The sequence below is a fragment of the Oncorhynchus masou genome, chromosome 30 (assembly GCF_036934945.1).
Source record: "Oncorhynchus masou masou isolate Uvic2021 chromosome 30, UVic_Omas_1.1, whole genome shotgun sequence".
NCBI lineage: Eukaryota > Metazoa > Chordata > Actinopteri > Salmoniformes > Salmonidae > Oncorhynchus > Oncorhynchus masou.
In genome coordinates, this window is record NC_088241.1 from 42,583,261 (window position 1) to 42,594,302 (window position 11,042).

At 45.9% G+C, this 11,042-nt stretch overlaps 1 protein-coding gene across 1 annotated transcript in view; it reads right to left on the bottom strand.

The window, feature by feature from the left end:
* LOC135522628 (supervillin-like) overlaps positions 1-11,042 on the bottom strand; it is a 50,391-nt gene that overhangs the window by 14,922 nt on the left and 24,427 nt on the right. Inside the window, exons 15-24 of the mRNA XM_064949073.1 lie at positions 9,218-9,350; positions 7,085-7,135; positions 6,327-6,404; positions 5,650-5,748; positions 4,538-4,703; positions 3,999-4,094; positions 2,860-2,946; positions 2,440-2,623; positions 2,137-2,309; positions 448-603 (exon numbers count right to left, since the gene is read on the bottom strand). Coding sequence (XP_064805145.1) covers positions 448-603; positions 2,137-2,309; positions 2,440-2,623; positions 2,860-2,946; positions 3,999-4,094; positions 4,538-4,703; positions 5,650-5,748; positions 6,327-6,404; positions 7,085-7,135; positions 9,218-9,350 — 1,223 coding nt within the window. The remainder of the gene's footprint in view (positions 1-447; positions 604-2,136; positions 2,310-2,439; positions 2,624-2,859; positions 2,947-3,998; positions 4,095-4,537; positions 4,704-5,649; positions 5,749-6,326; positions 6,405-7,084; positions 7,136-9,217; positions 9,351-11,042) is intronic.

Below are 11,042 nucleotides of genomic sequence, written 5' to 3' on the forward strand. Positions count from 1 at the left end.
TAGTGCACTACATAGGGAATAGGGAGCGATTTGAGACACAGCCCAAGAAATTGGTCTCCTTAATGTGACAGTGCGGTGAGAGAACGCGCTGCCTTCCTTCTTTGTGAAGGTAAACCATCATCGGTATGCTGCAGATAAATGAGTGTACTATTGGAAGCGCTTGTTGTGAAATACTGTCAGAGGAACTGTTATGCACAATGTATTTGGGATTCCAGCTTAGCGCTTAGCCTATTACACTGTTGATATGCATGTCTCTCCTAAGAACTACTAGCAGATGGTGGTGGGTGGTTAAAAGGTGAAAGCAGCATTCATGTCACCATCTAATCATCTCTTTTCAGAGGGGGGGGGGTGTGTGTGCAGCCAACCACATTCTTTCCCTGGGTTTCTTATCATGACTGATCCCAGAGTTGACTTTTAGTGAGGCGAGAGGTCATCTGTCCGTCTCACCTTTGACCTGCATGAGCATGAGTTTCTTGTAGGGCACGGCGCTGTTGTTGGACATCTGCTCGGAGATGTTGACGCTCCGCAGGTTAACGCTGCTAAAATTCTCTTTACTGGCCAGCCCAGCCAGAGCCACCTCAGAGAATCCACTGTTCTTACACACTGGAACAGAGATGGACCCGTCGGTTAGAGGAGTTATACACAGAAGACATACACTGAGTGTACAAAACATTATGAACAGCTCTTTACATGACAAAGACTGGCCAGGTGAAAGCTATGATCCCTTATTGATGTCAACCAGTGTAGACGAAGGGGAGGGGACAGGTTAAAGAAGGATTGAGACAATTGAGACATGAACTGTGTATGTGTGCCATTCAGAGGGTGAATGGGCAAGGCAAAATATTGAAGTTCCTTTGAACGGGTATGGCAGTGGGTACCAGGCGCACCGGTTTGAGTGGATCAAGAACAGCAACGCTGCTGGGTTTTTCCACGCTCAACAGTCTAACCGGTGTATCAAGAATGGTCTACCACCCAAAGGACATCTAGCCAACTGTGGCAAGCATTGGAGTGAACACGGGCCAGCCTGCCCTGACCAATTGAAGCTGTTCTGAGGGAAAAAGTAGTTGCAGCTCAAAATGATGAAGATGTTCCTAATGTTTTGTACACAGTGTTCCTAATGTTTTGGACACACACAGTGCCACCTCTGAGAAACCAGAGTTCTTATTCACTGGAATACAGAGAGACCGAGTAGGAGATATATAGATGCATCATATACACAGTAGACTTATAAAACACACATATTGTACATTACACACAGAGACCGACTGCACACGCACACGCACACACACACTACAGCTGAAGACTTGATAAACACTCAAATGTAATGAGATTAAAGGCAACACAATACTCTCGACCCTGAAATACAAGAGTGTTCCTAACGTTATTAGAACAAACCCCAGAACCTTTCAGGGCCCCCGGTCTCATGGCGTGTTTTCATTATTCTCCTAAGAGATGGGAAGAGGAAGTTGCGAGTAACGAGTCTTTCAGTTTGTAGCTTTAGTGACGCTGTTATCCCCAACACAGCCCGCTGCAGAAGTTACCCTACTCACAATGGTAGAAAAACAACAGTCAACTTGAGGTTCGCTTTGAACAATACCAGGAAACAAGGCTGCGTACCGAGGCAAGGCTGCGTACCAAATGTCTATGGGCCCCGGTCAAAAGTAGTGCACCCCGGAGGGAATAGGGTGCTACTTGGGATGCAGACAATGCGTTTAAAATGCAGGTCCCCTTTTACAGCTTTTACGTCTGCTATCCTAGGATTCATTGTGCTGAACCTATTTATAGAACAGAACTTACAAGGCCTGATTTGAATCAGTTCAAGCAGTGTCGTTTCGGGAGGAGTTAGGAATATAGACATTGAAAGTGGGCTCTGGAGAGCTGGCTGTCGTGGGAGGTAAAGGAGAAGACTTTCCCATAGTGCTGTTGTGATAACGTGCGTGCCAGTCACGCATGTTGTAGAACAGCCTCCCATAGCACTACAAAGTCCACAAGCCACCTCTGCATAGCCTGGATTTAACTTCATTTACAACCGAAACGCCAGGCTTCTTTTTTTCTTCCAGACAGCTGAACCTCTTGCCAACCCTGCCCTCATTCCAAAACCACTAGCATGACCTAGGCTACGGGTTGTTGACTCACTCTTCTCCTCCTTCATCCTCTTGCTCTCCAGCAGGCCGATGTTGAGTCTCTGCTCCGTGTACTCTTGTCTGATGTCGTCTCTGGCCGCCAGCATCTTTAGAGGGTTCCTGGACGACTGGACGTTGCGCACAGGACGCACAGACCGCTTGTGCTGCACCATGGCGGAGGTTAGCCTAGGGAGGGGAAAGGAGAGAGGTCAGAGTTCAACAAGAAGCAGGTCCCGGGTTTTTACAGGGTTGACTAAACCCTGACCTCTGCACTATGTGTGTGTGTGTGTGTGTGCGCGCGCACGGGCATGCTTACTTGGGCATCTGTGTACCACCGAAAATGTCGTCAAAGTCATCGTTGATGTCCACCTTGCTGTTCATGTTCAGGGGCATCTCAGCCACTTGGCGGTAGAACTTATCAAACATCTCATCATCCAAGTTCATGACCTCTTTGACAGTCTTCTCCGTCACCGTGATGGTGGACTCCCGCAGGCCGCCCACTGATGGGGACAACACGGAAGACGGGTTATCTCAGGCCTCAGAAGAGAGACAGTCGGTGTAAATTCGTGCTTCGCCCCCCTCGGCCCGAACTCTTTCATGTTTGCAGATCTGAAGGGTCTGGATAGGTATGAGCAGTGTAGAGGTGGAGCTTCCGCCATATTGCTTCCACCTTACAGACCTGCAATCATTACAGGGTTAGGGTCAAGGGGGAGGGGTGCGTATACTAGACACTGACCTTTACTGTTCAACCTGCCCAGGAAAGACTCCAGCTTATCCAACTTCCTGTCTGACTCCAGGTTCATGTCCGGTTTTGCCTCGATCTCTGCAAAGTAACATAATAGTACAGCAATTACTCCGAATGGCGAGTGACAGACGTCTACACTTAATCACTGTCCCAAATGGCACCCCGAGTCCCTATATAGTGCACAACCTTTGACCAGAGTGTGCATTTAAATGAATTTAGAAGAGATCCATCCATAGAAAAATGTCAATCACATGCACCAGAAATGTGTCAACCTGGAAGTGTGTGTGTTGATTGCAATGAAGTTGAAATTTCACTCTCATGCATAAATGCTTTTCAGTCAGTGAGGACAACCAAACACTATCCCAGGGTTTACATTCCATTAGACATTGGTTGCCAGACAGAATTACAACGATCCGTCACACCAATAATTACTGTCGCTATAGTGATTACACGCGCAGTTTAGAAGACCTACCATGCATACAACAAAGGCAGCACAACAGCAAAATCATTTTGAAAACACCTTCAGGTTCAGATATTTCCTTGATTTCTCATAAAAGGAAAATAAAAGATGACTGATTATAGCCAACTGTCAACATCGGGAAAATTGATTACGTTTTGTAGGTCAGTCCTAAGTTAATTGGTACATACAGTAGTTTTGTAGTGATGGGATAAAGTTAAGTGCTATTGACTTTTCAATAACACGGATGGGATAAAGAAGCCTCCTACAGATTTCGTTCATGGTGTTTACATTGGGACTGCATGTGTCTAATGACACTTAAGGACACAATCCAGTCACAACTGTTTACCCCCCAACGACACAACCCAGTCACAACCGTTTACCCCACACGACAAGGTGACTCAGACCCTCCATGTCATGATTAGGGCCTAGTAAATGAATAAGGTGAGGCCTCACATGACGGAGAAAGAGAGACACAGCAGAGAGGAGAGAGAGGTTCTTGCAGAATTATGATTTTTATCCCCTTCTCACTGTGAACTCGTTCAGTCCTCAAGCGTTTAAACGCTTGGACTGGTCTAATAAACATGCCAAACTATCCATCTTCACCAATCCGATGCTTTTAAATGAATCAGTGCAAGTGAATGAGTGCACACAGCCAAATTGGGCTACTGACCTTCTAGAGGCTTGGAGATGGCAGGAGTGGTGTTCTTGGGTTTGGAGAGGAGAGACATGACAGGGCTGTTGATGAGAGCTGAAGGAGAAGCCAGACCTGAAACAGACACATAATATACATGGGATGTTCCACTACGTGAAACAACAGATGAGACTGAGTAAATAAGGGAGTGACTGACTGGGGACAGGAAACACATCTGTCTGACGGGTACCGCACCTAATGTAGGTCATACTGCTAATTGGATTATAGGGGGTCCATTAACGAACTTCCTGCACAAGTGAAAAAACTAAGACAGTTAAAAATTTAAATGGTCATACAGCATACACCGGATAGGTGCAGTGAAATGTGTTTTACAGCTGCCTGAGTGAAAAAAGGAACGGCAGGATTATATGGAATGTGTGTAACAGAAGTGGGAATTGACACCGTAGACCACTTTCTATCTACTGACTACACAAACCCTAGCTCTGCGGATGCGTGATCGTATGCACGCACGTGTTTTGCCGCGGGGGTGTATCATACAGCATTAGATGACCCCTGACCTTTCTTGACCATGCGTGCGGCCACGGTGAACTGCGTGGAGTCGTTGGCAGCCCCAAGGCCCTTGGACTTCCAGGCCTCCTCTCGGGCCACAATCAGCTGCTTCCTCTCCTGGATAGACATGTCTATACGGCGGCTCTGGGTCTCCTCTCCTCCTCCCATCCTCTGCTAGGAGAACACACACACACACACACACGAGGTTAGGGGGATGTGAAGCACGGGTTGTGTCCCAAATGGCTCCCTATTGTGCACTACTATTGATGGACCCTGGTCTAAAATAGTGCACTATAAAGGGAATAGGGTGCCATTCAGTGAGGTAAAATGTTCAGAACTTTGAAGATGGTACTACACCACAACCCCACAGATATTACTAACTAATAGATCATCTCCATTCCACTAACTGTAGCAAACCACTGAACAACATCAAACAACGGCCTTGGCTCAGAGTGGCCGACCTACTCGCATGCCTCCGCATTCAAATAAATGCCTGGTGTCTACTCTCGCAGATCCACAGACTACCCTTTAGAAAACGGCCTTCACCATCACATGAATGCACCGGTTTGACAGAGAGAAGTGAGAGAATGTAGATGGTGGATGGACGGCATGAATGCACAATACTCATTTACTGTTCATCTACTGTAGGAGAACCCAATCACCACAGAAGCATGGGAGTTGGAAGACGTCACGACCAGCACAACACAAAGCGCCACAGGCATGTCGAGCACACACACATTTTCACCCGTTTAAAAAACTAGTCTACCACACAAATGCTAACATACGCAAAAAGATAATTTACCATAAGTATACACACACACACATCCTCAAACAAGGGTCCCCTAGACACCAATATTCTGTAGCCAACATCCAAGTTCTGTATCTGTCCATACACTAGACCTACTGTATGTGTGACCGTGCACAGCAGTTCTTTGCATATGACCGCAGGTCTACCTGCGAGTGTGTGTGTCACAAATAACACCCTATTCCCTACATAATGCACTACTTTTAACCATGGCCCCTCACCTCTGGTCAAAAGCAGTGCACTACATAGGGAATAAGGTTGCCATTTGGGACGCAGTCTGTGACTGTTGACTATTGGAGTGGGTGAATGTGTCACCTTCCGTCTCCAGGGGTGCCTCTCATCCCTAGCCATAGAGGGACTGGTCACTGTGGACGTGGGGGGGCTGAAGATGCTCGACGTGGGGGGGCTGGTAGCCTTCATGTGACCGGGAAGATGGGTGATGGGAGGAGGAAAGGAAGAACAGAGGAAGGAAAGAAGAGGGGGTGAAATGAGAGGAAAGAGTGGAGGGCAGAGGATGCAGCCTAACATTTTTTAAAAGAGCTAGCCAGAAGACGCGCCAAAAGGTGTAACATTTCATCGCCATCACCATGAAGCGTCAACATCACTACAATGCCTCCAGACGCATGGCTAGCAACTCTAGGAGCAAGAACAACTCGGGAGAGTCCTAGAACTTCAGGGTAACAGATTTAACAGGAGAGTTGGAGCAGAAAACAGGCCGAGGTATTTTCTGGGAGAGTATACAGTGGATATAGCGAACATGCCTTCATAAAGTAGATGAGCTCACCATGGTAAGATACTGTATGCCTCAGACGCATCATGATCTTTGGCATTAGATACTTTGTAATAAGCACGTTATCGCGAACTAACACTATCTGCATAGCGGCTTTAACAGCTTAAAAGAACAACAACAACTGCTCAGACCAGCAGGGAGCTAGGTTGGCTATGCAAGCAGGTACAGTATGAAGGCCATCACACCGGATGCATGGTCTCACCTGGCTGTACTGATCAACACTTAGATCACCGTCAGGGAGATCAGGAGGAGGAGAGAAAGGGGTGGAAAAGACCGGCTCCTATTGAGGAAGGGACAGGGAAGACAGACAGGTTCCCACAGATGGACAGAAAGGACATAATCAACGACAGAGGGGAATAAACAGTAGATGGGGGGAAAAACACTGATACCTGCAACCTTGTGTTTTACAGATGTGTAATTTGACAGTGGTTAGTAAAAATGGGAATCGCCGTCATAGCTTGAAAGTAACACCTTCATCCAACACATTCAATATCACGCAGTTTATACATTTGGGTTTAATGGCTGTATGGACAGGGAATATGGGTTTCAGCATCAAATCACCACTTCTCTCACACACACACACACACACACACGATGAGACAGCCTTGAGACTCGAAGCTACAGCATCAACCACAGTTAATAAGACACCTGATGAGCGGCAGGACTGAATTAGAGCAGGCCACTCACACCACGGTATTAAATTGGGTATAGATGGGTATAAACTGATTGGGTATAAATCCCCAAATTCCCAGGGTTTCAAGGAATCCCAGTTGGAAGAGTCCCGGATTCAGGCGGGAATAAGCAGGAAACCCAGGAATCCTCCAACCGGGATTTCAGAGAAAAGATGAGAACTTTGAGAAGTTACCGGAACGTTGCAAACCTTCACCCGTAAAAGCACCACTACTAGTGTATAACACGCCAGGGTGTGTGTTCGTGGGGAACCCAACACACCGGTCTTACCCAGAGCTGATCAGAAACAGCCAACTCATCGATCATCATCATCCCTTCCTCCTATAGAAACACAGCAGGGAGAAAAGAAAAAAAGGACAAGTGTTCTTTTCGGGTAGACTAGGTTGTCATCCGCATGGCTGACCCAGAACGTCAACCGCTCTCCCTCACCCTCTAAAACCGTCACTGATCTTTGGATTACGGAGAGGTTGAATTTGAAACGCAAACTATATTCCAGCAGGTGTCATTCAAACAAAGTTTGTAGGATCAACACGGACCAATGACATGCCAGATTATAATCTCATAAACAGGGGATGTTTCTCCCTAATCTCTCCAATTCCTACTGTACTGTAGGCTACAGTACATCTCCTTTGATCTCGGAAGGGAGGTGGTCTTGATTGAGCTCACTGGCCAGGCTGAACGGGAGGATAAAACCATTCAAGAAAAAGAAAAAAAAAGAAAGAGCGAAAAACAAAAACATCCATCCTTCCTCCCGATTTCCTTTGAAGCCCTAAACCTGGTCTGTTTTAGTTGATTCACTACTCGTTTCACTTCTATGCTTTGGTCTCAACTTTATACATTTCGTTTCGTCGGTGTTCTTCGTTTAATCTGCAGAGGTAAAAGACCAGGGTGTGTAACCAATTCAGCATCTCAGAGTAAGCGATCTGATCTAGGGTCAGCCCCCCTGTCCATGTAATCTTATTAATTATGATTTAAAAGGGAAAACTGATCCTACATCAACACTTCTACTTTGAGATACTTCATGGATACGGACGCAGGCATTAAAAACCTTTTGGTTTCATAATTATTTTGTATTTTTTTTTTTAAAACATCCTTTAAGGGCGTAATGATTTGACAAGAGCAGTGTGCATTTTTTTCTGGGCTGGTGTCATCGCATGTGGAAAACCCGGGAAATATTTTCATTCGGTTATCGCCAATAAACACTCGTGTTACGACAAAAGCTGAGAAAACATGGATTGGTGAGCCAAAACATGGTTTGTCTGCTTGCATGGACGGAAAGGGGATAGATAAGGTTGTGAATAGTTCTAAAAGAGAGAGGTATGTGGAAAAATCACCAACCCCCACCCTTTAAAAAACACTCGCATAACATAACTACAGTGCGCATGCAGAGATTGAAATAAAGGTTTATTTTAGATGGAAAAAAGACATGCAAAACATAAAGACAAATAGACAGAGTAGGAGAAGTTATATAGAACAAACATTGATTACAGAAAAGGCTAAAGACGAGACCACACATGCAGGTCTGAAAGAAAACAGTAGACAAACGAAAGGTTCGAAATGACAGAATTCGATTCATAGCCTCAGGTTGGGCCAAATAAATGTGCAAAACTAGAAAGCACATGTCTGCCATATCAATCAATACATTTCCTGATATTGCACAGGAAGTTCTCTTGGCTTGATTTAGGAAAACTATGCCAACCTTACATATATAAATTCTGGTCTTCTAAGTACTACAGTCACTTGGAAACAACGGTACAATGTCTTCAAAATACACACGGTGACCTAGCAACTCAGACAACTTAGGTGTTAATACAGTACTACATATACTATTACCTGAGTAATCACCAATGACTATCATATTTGAGTGTAAGTGCAGTTGAAGATATGAAAGGCAATTCTGGTACAACAAATTGCGTCGGGAAGCGTATAAGTGTCATAAGTAGCATGCATTATAAGTGAAAGGACAGACACACACACACTATAGATGACAACATACACAACACCTCTGTTTAGAGACACCCACAGCTGTGACTCAATATCCATTTACAACAAGTTCATACTGAACTCGTCATTCCACTTTATTTATGGTTCAGTGATCCAAATGAAAAGGTGTCTGAAGGCGATGAGAGAAGGAAGCAACACACTCTGGACATAGGATTCATTTATTTAGACAAGTGTTTTTACAATAAGCCCTTTTGGATTCACTTGATTAGAAAAGTAGGCAACAAATTGTAATTTCCCCAAAATGATGGCTGAAAGACAGCCTGTTTGACTTGTTTTTAAAACGCATCAGTGTCAGCCAAAAGGCGAAGCATGTATTTGTGTAAAGTCTATAGTAGAGGTTATAGCTGTCTGACTAGAAGTGTGGATAAAGGACAGCATATACAGTAGTAGTCAGGTTACCTTCTTCTTGAAGCTCTGCTCCACCTCCCATAGCTGAGCGTGGCATTCGGACACGGCCACCTTCACCACGTCTTGCTTCTTATTAATCCTGTTCCTCCAGTCCTCCTCGCCACTCTTCTTCAATAGGGCCAGCCTGAGAGAGAGACAGACACAGCATGTAAATATTGTACATCTCCGAAGTAGGCTTTGGCAATATGTACATTGTTACGTCATGCCAATAAAGCAAATCGAATTGACATACAGACAGAGAGCCACAGGGCCCCACACAGTGCCGGCCACAGGGCCCCACACAGTGCCGGCCACAGGGCCCCACACAGTGCCGGCCACAGGGCCCCACACAGTGCCGGCCACAGGGCCCCACACAGTGCCGGCCACAGGGCTCCACACAGTGCCGGCCACAGGGCCCCACACAGATGGCCACAGTGCCACACACAGACAGAGCCATCAGTTTTGGTTCTACCCGGGGACCATGGTTGTGCAACACACAAAAGACAGGTTACACAGCATGCAGTGGATCCTTTGACCCAGCTGTCCAGTAAAGGTCAACTGGAACTGGAGAAATGACAACAGGCTGTGTGAGAGCTGAACTCTGCCTCATGGAGGGATGGATGGTAGTTGTAGGTCGCCATAGATGCCCCTCTGGTCTCTGCTTAGTCATACATTTACAGTCCAGAACATATCCTTAGCCTAGACCAAGCCAGTCACAAACTAGGTCCATTATTTAGAATGAAGACTCAACAAGGAGCCAATCAGAGAGCGTAGATGCTCCGACACCATGTTTGGGCCCATAAAGCTCTGGTCACAATGTGTGCACTACATGAGGAATAGGGTCCCATTTAGGGCGCAGAGACAGAGTGATGCTGAGGCTAACCAGAGCAGGTCACACTGCAGGCTCACTGTCAGCCTCAGTCTGGACTTTAGCTAAACGCACAGATGACACCAACAGCACAGTCGGGCTCAACCACGCGTACAACTGTCCGTCATGATGAAACAAGAGTTGGGAGTCTGCTGCCAATGTCCGATTTAGTTTCACGTCAAATGTCCGAGCAGGAGAACCCTGAGGATAACGTCGTTGTTATGGCCAACAAAACAGTCAAAACGTACCACTGGCAATGGCTGGCATATGTACCCGAATAGAGGTAGAAATAATATATTCAGTTAAATCAAAATCAACAAACAGGCACATGTAACGTCGGCAGTGTAGCCTGGTGGTTAGAGCATTGGACTAGTAACCGAAAGGTTGCACAGTTCAAATCCCCGAGCTGACAAGGTACAAAATCTGTCGTTCTGCCCCTGAACAGGCAGTTAACCCACTGTTCCTAGGCCGTCATTGAAAATAAGAATTTGTTCTTAACTGACTTGCCTAGTAAAATAAAGGTAAAATAAAAAAAATTAAAAAATGCACATGGAATTGACAGGGACAAGACAGATGTATACTTGACTTAGTTGATTGAATCACAGACAGATCCAGATCACAGGCACAGTGAGTACGTTTACACGCACAGGAACCATTCGATGTAGGCAGATGATGCAAGAGTTATGTAAAACGCTCTTTCCTCTGCTCATCTTTCATCTGCTCATTAAAACACCTGCTTTTCTGAGCGCTCTCTCAAATGAGTAGGACATGCAGACACCTCAATGGGCGTTCCAGCGGATGTATTGGATCCGCGTACGAGTCAGCACCAGCCGAGTGAGCCACCCTCCTTTAGCGCAAACGAAGTGAGTTCGGAAAAACAATGTCGTTTTACACACAAACTTCCATACGTCCCGAACTCCGAATCAAATGCGCTTCCCAGAAATAACATGGTCGCTGTAGTGGAATGTT